The sequence below is a fragment of the Danio rerio genome, chromosome 17 (genome assembly GCF_052040795.2).
Source record: "Danio rerio strain M-AB ecotype USA chromosome 17, GRCz13ab, whole genome shotgun sequence".
NCBI lineage: Eukaryota > Metazoa > Chordata > Actinopteri > Cypriniformes > Danionidae > Danio > Danio rerio.
In genome coordinates, this window is record NC_141037.1 from 50,604,076 (window position 1) to 50,624,360 (window position 20,285).

Here is a 20,285-nt window from a genome sequence, read left to right on the forward strand (position 1 = left end):
CAAATTGTGCATTTGTAGTGAAAAGAATATAGTCCGAAGTGATTTTTTTAAAATGGATTTTTAGTTTACCAGACCCTCCCATGACAATCACAGATTTGTACATGTTGGTATTACAAATAGAGGTATAGCCTATTTTGCATATTGTGTGAAATTGCTGTCCCTCCTTTGACACTTTGTTTCCTAAATATGTAGGTTGAAAAAGATGAACAAAATCTGTTCGAATTGAGCAGTTTAATTCAAGTCTTCTGAAGAGACATGATCACAAAATGATAAAAAAGAAGTCTAACTTTTGTTTGCATGTAAACCCTGATCAGGGTTTAAATCATCCAGATTTGGTCAAGCATGCTTGCTTGATGTGTCTTTTCGCTGTGGCGACCCCTGATTAATAAAGGGACTAAGCTAAAAAATATGATTGAATAATTATTAAATTAGTTAATTAATTAATTAATTAAGCCTCTCAAATATAATGACAAATACACATTTTTTGTTCTAAAGGATGACATATTTCATAGTCAAGACTGTCATGAGGGTGAATAAATCAAGAGTTTTTATTTTGAAGTGAACTAACCCTTTACTTACACATTATTACTTCAAGCCATTCTTTATATTATTCAGATAAAACGCATCCCACAACGTGGCATCTCCTGCAAGCTAGCATCAATACTAAAAGAATTGCCGGAAATTTTTAAATCTCAAAATGTCGCACAAAGAGTACTCCATTGAGTAAACATGAGGTCTTATAAATACCTTGTCTGGTAAGGTTACGCGTCACAGCGCAAGCGAGGAACTGAATCTCGGAGCGCGCACAGCTGAGCATCAGCAGGGCGACCACACAAGAGCCACGAGGATGTCAGAGTAGAGAGAGAGAGAGAGAGAGAGAGAGAGAGAGAGAGAGAGAGAGAGAGAGAGAGAGAGAGAGAGAGAGAGAGAGAGAGAGAGAGAGAGAGAGAGAGAGGTGGAGTTCTTCAAGGTAGTCCTCAACAGGCTCGCTCGAGTTCACTCCTAGACCTGCAGTGTAGCCAAGACGCGGCGCGGACAGCCTTTCCCACAAGGATGATGAATGCCAGAAGTGCACGGATCATATATGGATTGTATGGGGCTCTTGCGTGCTTTGATGAGTGTCAAAATTTGGATGTATGATTTTCCACCAGCCAAGTGATTTGGAATAGAACCCGAACAATCTAAATGAGTCAACAGTTGGATGTACCTGAAAGGGAACCTCTGGATTACACCATGCCACTGATTTGGAATCAGAGGGAACCGTTTGTAAAATGAACTCCAGAGCGCTGTAAACGGGGAGAGGAAATATACCCACAGCCGCACAATGGATTTACCAAACTCTAACGGGTCATCTGGGGCAGACAAGCAGAAGCCCGGGTTGATTGACTTGGGGACGTTTTTCGTGGACGCTGACATCATTTTTGGGTTTACCAGTCATCTGTTAAAGCGAAAAGCCAAGGTAAGAAATTTGAGAGTGGACAAAAGACTCCACAAGTTGACTCGCTAAGGGCTCTGGTGCCCATTTTTACACCGCACATGTAGCACAGAAAAGATTCTGGAGTATTATTAAGATATATTCGGAGAGACTGTTTGAAATGTATTACAAATAGGTACTTTGACATCAGAGGATGGACTGGTTAAAACAGGGGTACTTTAGTCTTGGCTATAATGTGATTTTTTAGATGAACTCGGATGTTTAAAGGTGTCTTGAAGATGTTGTTTCTCTTTATATTCGCAGTTTTTGAACAGTAAGTTATCACTGATTATGATGATGATGGGTGGCGATTTTTCATTTCAGCACCACGAACAGCGCTCACTGTCTCCATCAGCTGCGCTGTAGCAACTTCCCGGAAAGCGCAGTAGCCACACAATACACTAAAACACGCAGTTTACACTTAAGCTCTTTATTTCACCAGACTGTGAACTTTGTATTCGGTTTAAAGTTTTTCGGCTATTACAAGATTTCAGCAGTTCAACTCAATTATGATGAAATAATATCCAGCGTTCTCGTTCTGTTATAAACATAAAAACGAGCAAAAACACCAGACTTATATGTTAACATATCAATATAAAAATACACAAAATGACATTTATGCACAAATATTGATTTCAAAACAGTACGTCTGAGATTATCTCCTATCTACACCTTATAAATATAATATAGACGGCCATAAAGAGTCACATTTCTGTTAGTAGGTTTGTGCTTAAGTCAGTTATCAATGGTTTTGGTCTTGAGCCTACACTAGTTGCGCTTTCACAGACAAAGAACTGGATGAGAATGTTTGAGGCGAAGATTGACTGTATTTGAGATACAATTTATATTCACGTGATCCGAGGCATACATGGTCGGTATAACATACTCATTTAACGATTAAATATGCAGACATTCCCACAATTTATTTCAGACCAAGGGGTTTGTTGGAGGTAGAATTAGGAATATCCAGAGGGTGGCGCCAGAGTAACACGTAAAATATCCAACAGACCAGTAATATCTGAGTCAACACAAGTGAACGAACTGAAATAATATAAAAGATGACGTAATTTTTGCTGGAAGAAGCAGAAATAGAAATAATTAAAATGATAATAATAATAATAATAATAATAATAAAACGCGAATCTATCTATCTATCTATCTATCTATCTATCTATCTATCTATCTATCTATCTATCTATCTATCTATCTATCTATCTATCTATCTATCTATCTACCTACCTACCTACCTACCTACCTACCTACCTACCTACCTACCTACCTACCTACCTACCTACCTACCTACCTACCTACCTACCTACCTACCTATCTATCTATCTATCTATCTATCTATCTATCTATCTATCTATCTATCTATCTATCTATCTATCTATCTATCTATCTACAGTAGATAGATAGATAGATAGATAGATAGATAGATAGATAGATAGATAGATAGATAGATAGATAGATAGATAGATAGATAGATTGATTGATTTATAACACTCCATAGGGTCTTTATTTGCTTTTATGATTATTATTTTTAATAATTTTAAATTTTGTTTTAAATAAATAATTCCATTGTGATATCAACTTTATTTTCACTTTTTGTTTGTGCACAAGCAGAACTCCGAAACAGCAACTAAGTGTTGTGTTTGAATAAAAGCACTTCTGCAGCTCCACCCCTCCACCCAAGTGACCGAGCCGCGCTCACTGACAGACAGCAGTCAAACTTCACTCCCGCGTGCGCGCGTCGTCATGGAACTACAGCAAAGCAAACCTTCGCGGAAACTCGCTTATGCTTTTCCATTGCGCTCCCACTGATTATCCATGAACTCTGTTGCTCATCATTGTACATAGACACATTTCAGGCGCTATAAAGTCCTCTAGATGTCCGCAGTGGCGTTTTGACCATTTAAACCGAGATGATGGATTTAACGCATGGGAATGCACAAGGAGAGTTCCAGACCATCCGATCAACTGTAAGTCCTCTAATAAACAGCTGAGGGTTGTAGTATTCTGGTGGAGTGGCAAGTTTGTGCAACTGAGTAACTTGAAACATTTAGAAAGTTTAATCACGCTTTCATGTCACGCGCACTCTTAGAAATACAAGTTTATTTAGTGTTTCAGTAATTTAACTTCATTAAAAATCAGTGGAACTTGTCCACAATATAAAATGATCTTTGTAATAAAAAGAAAGTTGACTTAAATAATCAAATCGTTCTTCACATTCAGGAAAACGTTTGTACTTCAATACTTCAAGTTTGTACTTATTAAGATTCATATTAAGAACTGTAATAACATTTATTTAAAGTTATATGTACAAGCATTTTTATAAAGGGATACCCCCAAAATATGAATCTGTCATCATTTACTCATCCCTTACTTGTTCCAAACCTGTTCTGCTGACTAAATAATATATTTAGAAGAAAGCTGAAAATCTGCAACCACAGAAATCTATAGTAGGAAAAGCAAATGATTACAGGTTTCTTCATCTTCTTTTTAGTTCTTTCTTCTGGGTAAACTATCCCTTTAATAATAATTATCAAAATTGAATTAGCTTTAATGTTAAATTACTTGATTTTGTTGTCTTTGTAAAAGGTGGAAGGCTGTTCAAGCGGAGAGTCTTCCCTTTCTTTTGAGCTGAGCCCGAGGAAAAGACTGTCAGCGGAGGAGGAGAGGTGCGCCAGCAGACCTCCACCTGAAGGAGCAGGAGCTGTGAGTGTCTCGGAGTCAGACAGGGATGACGCTAAGCCGGATCTGTGCAAGCAATGTCAGATGACTGTGGCTGAACTGAGGAGACAAGCCCTCACTCTATCCGACCCTGCTTCCTTAAAGGTCAGTGAGACAGACATTGTTTCAATGCCACTGCGGAGCAAACAAATTAATCCAAACTCAGGGAAATCAGGTGCTTTGTTGTTTGTAGGATGTTGTAGCATTATACTTATAATGTCATCTTTCAAGGAACTGTTTTGATTTATGCATTAATGCATGAACATTTTTGTTTGTATTTTTATTATTCTAAACAAATTGGTGCACATTGATGGAGTTGCTCTTCAGTGGATCGGCTTTCAGAAGTGACATTTGCATTACACTGATCAGTATAAACTGAGCTGATATTCAACAGTGACATTTATGCTAAACTGAAATGTATCAGTTTTATTGAACTACAACTACACCAGCCTTCTACGTTACTTTCCTGCTTGACTCAGATAGTAAAAAGTTCCAAAATTTAAACAATTATAACTTTTTATTCTCTTTTCTTCAACTATATTAGCTGCTTTGATACAATCTACAAGTGTTCATAAGTGTTTCCGTTTATTTTCGATTTTGAATTGCATTATAAGACCTCGATCTGTCCACTTTTGATGTTGAAAATTCAACTCTAGAGGTTAACAAAGTGACATCGTTGACATTGTAGTAGTTTGAAATAATATAACATATAAGCGGACCCCCCCACACAGAATTTGCACAAGCAGAAATCCTCTTCAGGTTTTTAGCCCATCAATGAGTCTGTTTATTTACTTGTGTAAATGTGTGTCAATTTATATTAATTATGTTAGTAAATTCATTGTAGTAATATTATTGACTAATGTAAAAGTGTTCATTTGATTTTTTTTGTATAATACAGTTTGTAAATGTTTGTATATTTTCTGTCTTTTAGTTGAGATATTATTTGATAGACTTGCCTTGTTTACCAAATAAGTGGATTTAGATGGATTTGCATTATAAACACACTGTACAACCCAAAAAGTCAAGGTAACTCAATCCATTTGAGGAGACGATTGCACTAAAACATAATTTTGACCTTTAAATGGCTCTTAAAAAATTAAAAGCAGTTTTCATTCTAGTTAAAATAAACCAAATAAGACTTTCTCAAGAAGAAAAAAATATTATCAGACATACTGTGAACATTTCCTTGCCCTGTTAAACATAATTTGGTAAACATTTAAAAAAAGGAAAAAATATTCATAGGGGGCTAATAATTCTGACTTCAACTGTGTATGAGTACTGTGAACTTACTCCATTTAAGTTGAAGTAATGAGGTATTTAATTAACTCATTACCTTCAACACCGATTTCAAAACTCCTAGAAACTAGAAATTAACTTTCAGTCAATTTTGAGTTAGCTACACTCATTTCATTTGATAAAGTTGACTGTTGAGTTTTACAGTGCATTAAATAAAAGTTAAAAGACTATTCTTTTTAATGTCATATATTAAGTTTTTAGTTATGATACTCCCAAAATATTTCTGCATAAATCTGCAGATTTTTTTTTACAAAATTCTCTGTAGAAATAGCAAAAAATGTCCGCAGATTCTGTCTGGCCCTGCATCAAAGAAACAATATATAGACAAATAAGTCTGTAAAATAACACAACATGTAATGGCAGTTTATTTTAAGAATTTGTACCATAATTTCAAACACAAACTAAGACAATATATTAAAATTTCGATAAAAGTCACTTTTTCCAACTTTTCAAGGTTAAAAGTAGTTGGAAGAAAGATTAGGGTTTCATAATGCAATTCAAAATCAGAAATAAATAGGGGAAAAAATTAAAAATTAAAAACATTTAAAAAAAAAAATTGCTACTGCTAATTTATGAATATTTTACAGTTGACATTGTCAAAAGTGCTTTAGAAATAAAGAAAATGTTAATTTAATTGTTATGATATCAGATGTATATCAGACATGCAGTTGTAAGATTTTAAACAACTTTAAAACTTTAAAAATATATATTTGTTGTCAAATACTTAATGAAATTGAGATATCAACTTTAATTTACTTTTTGTTAGTGCGCAAGCAGTCTGAACTATTCGAAACGACACTCAGTGGGACTTTTCCAAAGGCTAAAATGTTCTTTGTAATGAAAAAAAAAAGATGACATATATAATCAAATTGTTCATCACATTAAGGAAAATTGTATTTTTTGGAAACCAAATATATATGAAATCGCTCTAAAAACTCTCTGAAGACTTTATATTAATGCTATGAAAATATTCCCTAAAGGTCAGCAAGAAAAACATTATAACACCACTGCAGAGTAAACAAATCAATCCAAACCAAGGGAAATCAGGTGCTTTGTTGCTTGTAGTACTTATTAATACTAATAATGTTATCTTCCAAGAAACTGTATTGATCAATGCATTAATGCGTGACTAAGAATCTTTTGTTAGATTCAATAAGCACTTGACTTTCACCTGAGCCTCAAAGCTCTGGAACTTGTTCGCTTTGTTTCTTTTCTGTTGTGAAAGCCGTGCATAAATCAGATGCAAGGCCACTTTGTATACAATCTCACAATCTGATGAAAAGTTGACACAAATAAGCCCTGTCTCTTTAGTTTTATGGCTCCCTTATCAGCAAACCTGATATCCCGATCGCTGTGCCTATTCACAAAGTTCACCGAGTCATCAAAAGGTTAATCTTTTTACTACACCTTCAATAGAGAGCAAACATATCAGTGACCTGTTTTTTAAACTATAGGCTTTGTTGTTCTTTAGACATGATCGGCTTTGCTTTCAGCTTGGAGGAAGGTGTGATCATGCCACACACAAAACTTCTATGTAAAGTGCTGCTTGAAAGGCTCATTGCTTGATTTACTGGTCACAGTGATGATGAATGGGAGATGTGAGGAGCTCAGCTGTGTGGCATGATCTGCTTCTGCACTTGCCAGTGCAGAAATTAAATGTTAATGACATAAAGAGAGCCATTTGAATGAAAAATTAGCTGTTAAAATAACAGTAAAATGAATTTAAAAATCACTGTCGCCACTGGCTTGCTTGGTTTGGGACTTGCTCATCGACGGATTTGCTGTTTAGTGTTTCCAGCAATGAAATTTTAACCACACTGAACTGAACTTAACTGAACTTCAACTCTGAAAACTGGACTGACACATTTTCAATTTACTAGAACGTCTGTGCCAGGGGTGCCCAAACTTGGTCCTGGAGGGCAGGTGTCCTGCATATTTTAGTTCCAACCCCAATTAAACACACCTGAACCAGCTATTCCAGCCTGATCTCATGAGAAAACGTAACTATTTTACGTTTTGCCAGTTTAGCAGCTAATTTGTACGAATTCATACGAGTTCAGTCATACAAATTGCACGATTTTAAAAAGGAGGCATGGCACCTAACCCTATGCCTAAACCCAACCGTCATTGGGCCATGAGCAAATCGTACTAAATAGTACGAATTAGATCTTACGAATTCATTTGAATTAGCCACTCAATCAAAAAGTTACGAATTGGTGTGAGATTGTGTTGGCTAATCAAGCTTTTTTTTAGCTATACTAGAAACTTCCTGTCTGGTTTGCTTAGGGAAGTTTGAGCTAAACTATGCAGGACACCGGCCCTCCAGGACTGACTTTGGATGCCCCTGATCTTAAGCTGCTTTGACACAATCTACATTGTAAATGTGCCATAGACCTTTTTCATGGCTGCTGCATGGAGGGCGCCATAGCGACCAGCTTCTTCCGGTAGAATGCAAGAAACTTCCGTTTACAGCGTGTACAACTGGTAATTTGCGCTCCTAAAATGGGTTTTAATAACGTTTTTAATGGATAACAGAGTGTTTTTGTGACACACAACTTAGAAATGTGTCTGTTAAAGCCGTTATAATCTGTCACATGTGGTTCAAGCGCATCAGAAATACGAGAAAAACGTTCTCCTAGTTCACGTGTCTGCCGTCAGAAATACAGTGTGTGTGTGCGTTCCCGGCCTGTCAGCTGTTAGCTCAGCGGCTCTTTAACACACACACACACACGCACACACACACACACACAAAGAGAGAGAGAGAGAGAGAGAGAGAGAGAGAGAGCAAACCAGAGTACTGGCATGAAACTTAACAGGTATGAAAGTTGTGCAATATACAAAAATGACCAATAAAAGTCTGTTATTGATACTCTGCTGGCTGATTTGCTGTTCATTCTAATCGCAAGCCGTTTGTGTTTTATTTCGTGTGTTTTTACCACGGTTTGTGTTTTTCTGTCATTTCGAAATGACACTCGCCTATATTTTCACTTTGTCAGTTATTAAATCAGTGTGTCAGTGGCACAGTACAGGCTACGTGTGTGTGTGTGTCAAACATTTTGGTGAATTACATTGGTTTGGGCTGGTTATATATTTGAAATAAAGAGAAAATGTTGACTTTAGCGATGACAAGGCTTCATTTAAACTGCAGAAGATGCCATCTGACAACGAGGGGAAAATGCCTCACAGCAGCTGTTTTCCATCCTATTAGATCGCATTTCTTTAAATGATTAGTCCAGGAGATGGTGCTGATGGACAACAGTATTAGTTCAAAGAGGATAAAAGCAGGTAAAATAGATTAAAACTATCGTTTCAAAGCTGTCCATATGTGACTGTTTACAAGCATCAGCTGCCGACTGGAAGTTCTTCGCATTCTCCTTGCGCATACACGCAAAGCATAATGGTTATTTTGCGTTCCAAGAAAAAGGTCTATAGAAATAACCATGAATTTAATTGAATTGCAAAAAAACAGAATATGAACTTCGAGGCTACATTTCTGGCATAGATTTTCATGCTATTTAAGGAATGTCATACAATCTAGTGCCGTGGTGATGATTCAGTTATTCAGTGACCCAGTCATGAAGAGAGTCTCTTAATTTTTGAATCAGTTACTTTATTTGAGTTAATAATATGACACATTCATAAACACAGTTTGGATTTCAGAGTGATTATAAAATAATTTAATATATCACCCTGTGTTTTTGCGCATTTTAAAATGTCACATAGTAAATGATTAATGAAAAACTTTGATTTGATTTGCAATACGTGTTTTTACATTCGACTGAGGTGGATTTGAGCTCATGTGAAAAGCAGTTATTGGGAATAATGGGGCATGATAGATAAACTTGGACATATAGCAAGCATTGCACCAACGTGACTAATCAGTTGACTAATCAACATTATGCTTGCCTTATTTACTGTTGGTTACCAGGCTACCAATACTACAGTGAGCCAATCACCACTTAATGGAAACAAACTTAACTTGCATTTGTGATTTTTTTTTTTATTGCAAACTGACAAGATTCGCTTCACATTAGGACGGAAAGCCATCTAATAAGTCACAAAACAAGATAATTGTTTAGTTCTTGAATAGATCAGTACCTTTTTTAAACAAACTGTCAGAGTGAATCATTTAATAGCCCCCGTTTATTTTTTCCCCCCAATTTCTGTTTAACGTAGAGATTTTTTCAACACATTTCTAAACATAATAGTTTTAATCACTCATTTCTAATAACTGATTTATTTTATCTTTGCCATGATGACAGTAAATAATATTTGACTAGATATTTTTCAAGACACTTCTGTACAGCTTAAAATGACATTTAAAGGCTTAACCAGGTTAATTAGGTTAACTAGGCAGGTTAGGTTAATTAAGCAAGTTATTGTATAATGATGGTTTGTTCTGTAGACTATCAAAAAATATGGCTAAAAGGGGCTAATAATATTGACCTTAAAATGTTTTTTTTTTTTTAAATAAAAACTGATTTTATTATAGCAAAAAAAAAATAAATAATAATAATTATGACTTTCTCCAGAAGAAAGCATATTATCCGACATACTGTGAACATTTCCTTGCTCTGTTAAACATACTTTGCGAAATATTTAAAAAAATAAAAATTAAAAATTTAAGGGGAGCTAACAATTCTGACTTCAACTGTAAATAAAGTGGCTTTCTGTAAGCTACAGTTGTGTCAACAGAATAAAGTCACTTTCAAATCTGATCACGTTGAATGCGGAAACACAGAACAGGGAAATGATACAGTAAAAAGTCCCAGTGCATTTGCACTGTTACATCAGCACTTTAGGAATGCTAGTCAACCAATCAGGTTTGAGCGCCAGAACAATCAGTTCAATAATATTCCAGCTGTCCCACATAGTAATGGAGCATACTTAATCAAAGGCTTCCTTTGGATATACCTTGAAGAATCCTCCCCAAAAACCTTAGAAAACATGACAAACATCCAGATCCTGAATGTTTTCCTGAATGTTGGTAAACTGAAGCCACATTTGCATTGTTTGGAGTGTATGCAGTCTATCCACTCACATCCAAAGCCAATAAAAGTTTTTTTTTTTTCATAGAGTTGTCAACAGCTTTTCTTACTTTCACACACTGTAGTCACACAGTAACATGCGAGTGCCAGTCCGTGGACCAGGGAGGGGGCTATTGGAAGTGACCCATTGTTTTGGGAAACAATGCTTATCTCTCCCCCTTGTCCGTCGACATTGGGTAGGGAGAAAACAGTGGAGTCTGTGGAGGAAGTGGAGACCCAGTTGACCTTCATCATGCATTCAAAGTGTTCCTGTATACTCCTCACCAAATTCCCACCACAGTTAAATATAGGCTGTCGACTTTTTATTGTTGTCTGACTTGCTGCTTGGGTTAGCCTCAGGTTTTCCCCCCCTCCCTGCGCTTTCTTTTGTGGTTGTGTTTCAAGAGAGATCTCATGCTTAGGTAGGATTACAAGCCCTCCGGTTTGCTTTGAACACCCCCCCTCAAGTTCTCTCTCCAGGTTACCTCAGGGGAGAAAGAGAGGGCTTTTTGTGTGGGTGTGCATCAGTGTTGGTGGATGCGGGTGACCTCGTCCCACCCTAAGATGTGCTATTTGGTGAGCGCTTTCAGAGCATGCTAATATTATTATGCTAATATAATTAGCATGCAATATTATTGCAATTAGTTTCATCAGATAGCTCTCTTTGGGAAAAAAGCAGACGATTTTTGTGACCTGAGGTAGATTTGTTGGAGAGTGCACCTGCACAGGAAAAAAAAAAAAAACATTTGAAACGTAATACAAGCACAATTTGAGTGTTCATCAATTTACTTATTTTGTGATTTGATTTGAAGCAAAGGTTTTAAAATTGAAAGATTTATGAGGAAATGAATGACCATGCCATGAAGTTTTGCAAATGAAACAATCTAAGGTACACTTTACAATAAGGTTGTATTAGTTAATGTTAGTTAATGCATTTACTATCATGAGCTAACAATGGACAATACATTTAGTTACAGCCTTTGTTCATCGTTAGCTCACAGTGCATTAACTAATGTTATCAAGCATGATTTTAGATGTTAATAAAGCATAAGTAACTATGTTGAACTTTGATTAATAAATTCTTTACAAGTATTGTTCATTATTAGTTCATGTTAGTTAATAATTAACTAATGAAACATTATTGTAAAGTGTGACTCGATTTATTTAAGAATTAAATACAATTGTTTATTTAAAGGTGTTGGTTGTACCTGTAGATACAATATATTTCACCATCAAGCATTTATTTTAATGGGCTGCCAGCAAATAAATAAACCTGGCAGCACAAAGTGTATCAGTATGAAACATTGTTTTAGAGAAAGGCACTGATTTGCTCTCATGGAGCTCACAGTATTCTAGAACAGCTTAATTCACTGAAGATCATCCTCCCGAACCATTCGGAAACTTTCTGAATTACACTCTCATTAAACTCTGAATCAAACTGATATCAATTGCAATAGCTTAATTAAACACAGCCTGCACATTTATATCTGATTCTAATTGGTGGATGGACATTCTGAGGTGTGCAATTATTCTGAGGTAATTGCACAGATGAAGTAGTCCCAAGGCTGATTTTAACTGCATTGCATATTAATAATAATTTGAATTGTACTCATTCATATGTAATCATGTGCAATTCATATTTCTCGCTTTATTTAGAACTTCAAATGTTTGATTAAAAATGCAAAAATAAAAAATTTACATCAATGAAATTTAAACACTTTAAAATAATGAATGATTACAAAAGTAAAAAAAAAAAAAAAAAAATATATATATATATATATATATATATATATATATATATATATATATATATATATATATATATATATATATATATATATATATTGTTAAATAGTGGAACTTTCTCATGATGCTATTATTCGTATTTTCGTCTGAATCTCCATAATGACATGTAATATTGCGGTCGTATAAAAAAAAAAACATTAACTTAACCAATGCTTTTTGTGACATCACAAATGATTTTTTTATTTTGTCCATGCGACGCATTTGTTTATTTATATAACTATAAATATATTTATGCAACAGATATTGAAGTAATATCAGCACTCATACAGCCTCTTCACCATTGTGCATTACTCCGCCCACACAAGTGGGAAGCAGAGGACTACAGTTTGACAAATATTGCAGCTTTTAGGCAATATAATGTACTTTTGAGGCTTTTTTGGTAAGAATGTAATTGTTTAGATTGCAACTGTGCAGTTTATTTATAAGAATAGTGCCTATTTTAAATATTCATAATTTCTGAGATGCAGCTCGTTGGCGGCTATCAGCCTGTCATTGAGTGAAGCAAAGACGGTTGTTGTTTTTCCCCTAGATGGTGACAGAGAACACATAATAAGCCCTTATGCTGCGTTCACACCAGATGCGGATGAATGATTAACATGTTAAGTCAATGCAAAGACGCAAATAGACATCCTGTGGCACGATACGTGCAAATTGGTCAACGCGAATGACACGATTCCTGCAAATAAAGAGGCACAAGTTAACACGCTACTCTCTTGAGTTAAAAAATGTGAACTTCAGCAGAAATTGGTGCCGCTTTAACTAATCATGAGCTTTGTCTTATAGGCGTGTGATTATGAAATAGCGCCTGTTGTTGCTGTCGGGGGAAAATCTTCCTGCCGACTCCAGATAACTGGAGTTTACTCATCAGACTGGGCTCAGCTTAGTCGGAAGCACCGCTGAAGGCTTCTATCATCCAGGTATAGTTTCTGGAGGAGTTGATGAACTCACAGCTGAGCAAAGGATCTAGTGGACTTAGGCACGGCTCCAAACGAATAAACACTATTTTTTCAGCCTTCATAAAGCACATAAACACAGCTATTCTCTTAATAAAATCCATGTCAGCCTATTAGCAACAAAGCTAGAGTCACTGGGCAGACAGAAGCCCTGGCCATGACACAAATCCGTGTCTATTGTGAAGTGAATTTGACACGCAAATAAAGCGGATTTGACGAGCAAATGAAGCGAGTAAACTCAAAGTGTGAGTAAACTCAAAAATTTTTACGAGTAAATAGCACGATTTATCCACGCATTCCGCGTCTGGTGTAAACACAGCAGTAGAGGAGAAAAAACAGCTTTTTCTAAGTGTACGTTTTCAAGCTACAACAAATTATTACAGAATATCTAACTGACATTTTAAGTCGATCTCTCTCTGTTTTGTAATTTTGTAGTGCTGTATTTATACCCTAGTAATCTGGTATTGTTTTTCAGGGTCAATTGTTGTGAAATCCCGATTGAGACTGAGAAATACTGGGAAATCTCTGCAGACTGATGGCATTTCATGCCGTTCAGCCTTAGAATCGTATAATGCGAGCAAAATCAGCTGTTTTGTCTTCACTTTAGACATTACGCTAGAGAATCATTCAAATATAGCTCTAAAGTGACGTTTGTGAATTAGTAATGGTTTCTGTTGTTTTGACGGTCAGCTGCAGATGTATATGAATGGCGGAAGAAAGTAGTTCCTCTTATAAAAAGGGATTTTGAGTCTGTTTGATTTTCTTTTTAAATTCGTCAAACTGTTGTATGAACGCAATATCACACTTATAGCAGTGCGATAAGGCTGTATATTCTCACTGGTGGGTCACTAAGGCACTTGACCTGCGGCCTAAAGCCAACGCACACCTCCCACCAGTGCCGATATACAGCCATATTGCACTGATACTTGTGTGATATCGCTCATATAAATAAATGTTTATATAACATATAGACATTTACGGGTGGTTTGGGGCACCAATCATTTTAAAAATGAAATTTTCATACTGATTAAAGCTAAAATGTACAAATTCTTATGAATGGTTACTTTCTTTCTGTGATTGGACTCAATACACTGTGTAATTCCTTGTCTCAGTGCTGCTTATCTGAAATCAGCCTAAGTTCGTCTGGCCATTTCTCTCTGGTTGTTTGCCCTGTGTGGTCTGCTCCAGGTGTGGGGGATAAAGCGACGGGGTCAAGCCGGAGAGGTTACGCCTCCATCGTCCCCTCTGCTGATGGCTTAATGAGACTCTGGAAGCACTGGCCATGGGAGTCCTGCTCTCCCTGCGCTCGGGAAAAGAAAGGATGCTTTGTCCAGCTAGATATGTGTGGCTGTTACCTAAACTGAACTTAGGGGCTTGCGCGATATGGGTCCAGATGAGTAGCTACAGAAGGGTTAGTGTTTATCAAAATGTGGGTGGCCTGAAGGCTTAAACTGGAATTATTTTTATTCTTGATTTTTTCTATTAGGATTTACACCTGCTTCCCCCCTTCATAGGTTCATTATGGAATTTGCTCTCAGTTTGTTGGTAAAGTCTGGGAACTGCAGCACTCAGTTAGTTTCAGATATCAGGCCGCCCTGATGACCCAGCTGCACTTCAGTGGTTCATACTGGAACTCATTTATCCACGGCCAGATTGAATTGGCAAGAAGTACGGGCCTCTTTAGTAGGTTGATTATTTTTGTGTGACTGCTGATATGTTTGCAATTTAACAGTACAGAGGCACAATGTTCAAGCAGGCTTGAAGTTCGATTGTCATCCAGTTTAAAGCTGTTGAGTTAAACCCTTATTTAAAATAAGTTGTGGAAAAAAAATAACTTGTTAAAATTGTTAATGCAAATGATACACAGCTATTAAGATATTACCTGCCACTGTATAACTATTTGTAATTTATAATATAGTTCAATACATTGATTTCAAACAATCAACAAGGTCAGTATCACACAAGTGATGTAGAAAATAGCATGATATATAGAATAAAATACGATTAATTAGAAATTACTTTAAAATATTAATTTATCACCACATTGTGTATTAATTATAAAATATATTGGAATCTTAAAATGCTACAGCATCAAAACAATATGTTAACAAAGTTATGTTCCAAATTTTAAGTTGTCAAACAATTAGTTTCCCATTCTATCACAAAACACTAAAAATGGAATCTTGAGTCTCAGACATTTCCAGCGATGTGCATCATCATGATTAGAAACAAAATCTAAAAAAAATAAAATAAAATAGAAATAAAATCTCAGACATTTCCAGCAACGTGCATCATCATGATTAGAAAAATAAAACAAAATTAAATTAAAATATTAAATTAAATTAAATTAAATTCTCAGACATTTCCAGAAATGTGCATCATTATGATTAGAAAAAATATATAATAAAATACAATACAATAAAATAAAATACAATACAAAAACTCAGACATTTCCAGCAATGTGCATCATCAAGATTAGAAAAAAAAACTTAATTAAATTAAATTTAATTAAAATTAAATTAAATTGAATCTCAGACCTTTCCAGCGATGTGCCTGATTAAAAATTATAAACAAAATAAAATAGCTTCAATTCGATAAAATGAGTTTCGGCACCTACTGCCACTGGAATGAGCACACTAAAAGGTTTTAAAGTACCATTTTCATGGTAATATATAGCTATATATATATATATATATATATATAATTTGTAAATGGCTTACAAGCAGGATGACTTTTGAGTATTTAATCTTAAATGATTGAACAGTTTTCCAATTTGGAATGATTTAAGTAAAATAAAAAAAGGCAATACAAGATGTTTAGAAGTATTATTGTGTACTCCATATAATTTTAGACCGGTAAACTCATTAAAATAAATATACGCAGTGGTTTACTGTGAATGCATTTGATGTCAGCAAGTCCACAAATTTAGTCCAATTAAATAATGAATGGTTCAAGGCCACAACCCGGTACATTGTAAAAAAAAAAAAATGTTTCCAGATTTTGTTTTTTGAGAGGTTGAGAGTAACATGTAAACCTTAAATGAAAAAAACACTCAGAATAGAACAATAATTTAATTTAATTTACAACATGATTTTTAATGTTTTCTTCTCTTCTGCTTATCATTTATTGCATTTATTTAATCTAAAATCTAATTTATTTAATTTAAAAATAGTACAATAAAAAATACTATTTAAAATAACTGTTTTCTATTTGAATATATATTAAAATGTGATTTATTCCTGTGATTTTAAAGCTGATTTTTTTTTCTTAATTACTCCAGTCACATAATACGCTGGAAAGCTTTCTAATATGCTGATCTGCTGGTGAAGAAATGTTCATTGGTGAGCAGAAGATACTTCTTAAAAAAAAAAAAAAAATTGCACTCTTCTAAAACTTTTGACCATTAATGTATGAAATGTGTTTTACAAATGAAACCGGTTTTGATATATGAAACATCAGGAGCAACGTGATGACTAGAAATGTGATTTTAAAGTTTATGTGAAAACAAAATTTACACACACTGTTATTCTTAAAGGGTGGTATGGCGGCTCAGTGGTTATCACAGCTAGAAGGTCCCTAGGTCGAAACCCGGCTGGGCCAGTTAGCATTTCTGTGGGGAGTTTGCATGTTCTTCCCGTGTTGGTGTAGGTTTCCCCCACAATCCAAACACATGTGGCATAGTTGAATTGTATAAACAAAAATTGTCAGTAGTGTGAATGTGAGGGTGTATTGGTGTTTCCTAGTACTGGATTCCGGCTGGAAGGGCATCCGCTGCATAAAACATATGTCGGAAGTGTTGGCGGTTCATTCCTCTGTGGTGACCCCTAAAAGATAAGTGATTAAGCTAAAGAAAAAAGAACAAATGAATCTTAAGGTGAACAGTGCTAATCCACTGATAAAAAATCCACTAATAAAAGTTAATCCACTGATATATATATATATATATATATATATATATATATATATATATATATATATATGTTTGAGTCATCTTTAATCAAAGTCTGAGCATTTGCTTGATAGCTTTATCCACAATATTCTTAACCAGGCCCCGAATGACTGGCAATGATAAGCAAAATGAAAGCCCTACCCCCTACTCAACATTCCGTTTCAGTGGGGTATATGCTGAAGCATGCTAACAGGACTTTTAATTTGCCAGTAACCTGGGTTAAAGGCTTAATCGAACTGTATGCCAATGCAAAATTCGGTGCGTTTAAGGTCTGTTTTCTTTAAAAATCAGCGATCTCCACTAGCTGTGTAATATGCGATATAAAGTGGGTCTCAGATTGTACAAAAAGGACTGCATTAAATTACATTTCCCCCCACTATGTCTTTATAATATGAGCATTTATTGTACCCCAGTATATTCAATGGAGCTTTTGCACTAGCCTCCCAACTCTTACTGGCGCGTGCGAGTAAACGGCTTTTTGTCTCATTTTACGCTTGAGCCACTAAATGAATGCCAAAGTTTATTTAACTGAATGTATTTTAATGACATTACAACATCGATGCTGTAAAAGGAACCGTATAAAATGGGAAAAAGTTCAGAATAACAGGTCACCGGAAGTTTATCAGTATGGGAAAAAACACTAGCTCAGCATATACCCTGTTGGAAGTGCATCAACATACCGAAATTAAAGTCTTCAAGTATAAACAAACCTTGCATTGACCTTATTTGTATTAATACATTTACCAAAAAAACTCACTCTGAAGTTAAACCGTGCGTCTTCGAATTTGATTAAAAGTCACTTTCTTTCTAGGAATTGTGCAGTCAGCAGCATGTCCCGGTGTGTGACAGCCAGTCCCTTTGCTGTCTTCTTCCAAGCACACGCTTGCAGGCGGCAATTAGTCTTTCTTTACGCCCCACATCTTTTAATGGCTTCACTCTTTTTCAGCAGCGCCATCCTTTGTTTTATTATTTATTACCGATGATTCCCTCGCCTGATATCAGTGAGGAACGGTCTCTTCTGCTTAAACAATGAAGCAGCTCTTCCCTCGGCAGTTCATTCACTTCAATGTCAGGGCACTTAACACCTGAACAATGCCTCAGGATGGAGAGCCTGGAAGCTTAACGCAAGACAATGGACAAAGACTTCATTGCCTACAATGATTGGCACTTAGCTAGCCACAAAACTCCAGCACACAAGCCACTCTGAAAGTAAAAACGGCCCGCGATAACCCTAAATCATACGTCTGGCTACGATAACCATTAACCGAATGACGTTCAACGTCAAACTCATCCTCCACTGACTGTCATCTTCAATTAAAGGATCATTCAACAATATTTAAGGGCATACGCACCTGGGTTCGAACAGTCTGCTGGTATGGAATGTAGCGTTTCCAATCCCATTACTGTGATGAAGGACTAAACGGTATATGGTATCACATTTAATAAGATGAATATGCGCTTGAGGGCGGCCGTTATTTCATCTCCATTGTCCAAAGAGAGGCACTGAAATGGCTGTCATCAATTATAATGGCCACTACAGTTCCAAAGGCTCTATAAGCTCTCTGTTGTGACATGGAAGAAGTTTAAAGTCCGTTCTCAGGGCAGGTCGAAAAACACCTGCATCGCTCCATCCTTCAAACGCTGAGGGAAACTCTAGACGATGTCTGTAATGAGAATACTGAGCTCTATTTTTCTGTCAATCATCTCGCTGAACTCTCTGGTGACCAGACCAGACAAAAAAAAAAAAAAAAAAAACACCCTGAGAGGATCATCTAAAGTAAAGCTAGATGGATTAGCAGTTTTGGTGGTTTCTTTTCAAACACTTAACCCCTGCGGCTGGGCGTCTACAACCGCCATGTGAAAGGTCAGTCTAGTAGACTGCTGCGGGATAAGAGTCATAACAAAGTATGAAAATGGATGGACCGTGCTTGATTAGATGACACTAGACGCTTTCACTTTGGAATTCCAGTAAATATTTGTAACATTACCAGGACTACTTTCCAGGTAAGTTTAAAAATGCGATGTTCACAAAGACAGAGAAGCTGAGTCATTTTTCTGGAAAAGCACCATCCTCAAATCTCTCAATCTTCTCTTTGACACTTTGGGCTTGCATGATAATATAAAGCATATATGATAGTTAGAATTGTAAATGGGGATGCTTATTTCTATGATTACATCAGTACTTTTTCACAATAGCCTCTGGACAATGGAGATGGAGGAGCTGCTTGTTGAAGTTAGCTACAAAGCAACTGTCTTTTAATATAGATGCAACTGTATATATATATATATATATATATATATATATATATATATATATATATATATATATATATATATATATATATATAACTATATATAACTGTATATATATATATATATATATATATATATATATATATATATATATATATATATATATATATATATATATTATATATATTATCTGTAAAAAAATGTGGAATTTATTGGAAACTTTTACAGTCTATAAATAACCTTTTGTGCCTGGCAAAGTCGCCATAAGTTATGTAATCATGAATCATTCAGAATGTTTCTTTTAGTTTCTTTTTTGATGTGAAATATGTACTAAGTGTACTTAATACTCTGAAGATTACTTTTAAAGGTCAAGCACATGAATTATTATGTCTGGAATTAACTTTTAGTTAGGTGTTATATTTTTTTGAAAGTTTTTATTTATTTATTATAAACTCTAAATAAACTATATATATATATATTTTATTTTCCCCATAATTTCTGTTGAGCAGATATATATATGCTCAGCATAACTGAGTACACCCCATATTGAAAACCAATATTTAATGATTATTTAATAATTAATATTGGATGAATATAGACAATGTATTTTGGTGCATTTAAACAAAACAGATTTAATAAACAGATATAATTATTAAAATAATATTTTGGTCATCAAACATATTTAGAAATTGAAAGATAATACAATTAAATTTAAGCAAAATATTGCAAAAAAAAAAAAAAATGCAACCTACAAAATTTTAACATTTTTTTTAACCTAGCAAGGGTTTTATTTAAAT

The 20,285-nt window shown here is 35.2% G+C and overlaps 1 protein-coding gene and 1 long non-coding RNA gene across 4 annotated transcripts in view; one reads left to right on the top strand and one right to left on the bottom strand.

The window, feature by feature from the left end:
• The first annotated feature begins 998 nt into the window (after positions 1–998).
• Positions 999–20,285, top strand: part of kif26ab (kinesin family member 26Ab) — a 174,298-nt gene continuing 155,011 nt past the window's right edge. Inside the window, exons 1-2 of one of the 2 annotated variants that reach the window (XM_087291020.1) lie at positions 999–1,459; positions 4,073–4,309. In XM_087291020.1, coding sequence (XP_087147146.1) covers positions 1,325–1,459; positions 4,073–4,309 — 372 coding nt within the window. In that variant the 5' untranslated portion in view covers positions 999–1,324. Of the gene's footprint in view, positions 1,460–3,192; positions 3,454–4,072; positions 4,310–20,285 lie in introns of those variants that run through there. The other variant, XM_087291021.1, reaches the window with a different exon arrangement.
• Positions 4,193–7,893, bottom strand: LOC141378417 (uncharacterized). 2 transcript variants are annotated; one of them, XR_015513812.1, is made up of 3 exons: positions 7,816–7,893; positions 5,465–7,385; positions 4,193–5,279 (listed from the first exon to the last, which is right to left on the bottom strand). It is a non-coding gene; the product is annotated as an uncharacterized LOC141378417 (long non-coding RNA). The 2 variants fall into 2 exon arrangements; XR_015513813.1 differs by having other exon boundaries at positions 4,259–5,279; positions 5,465–7,332.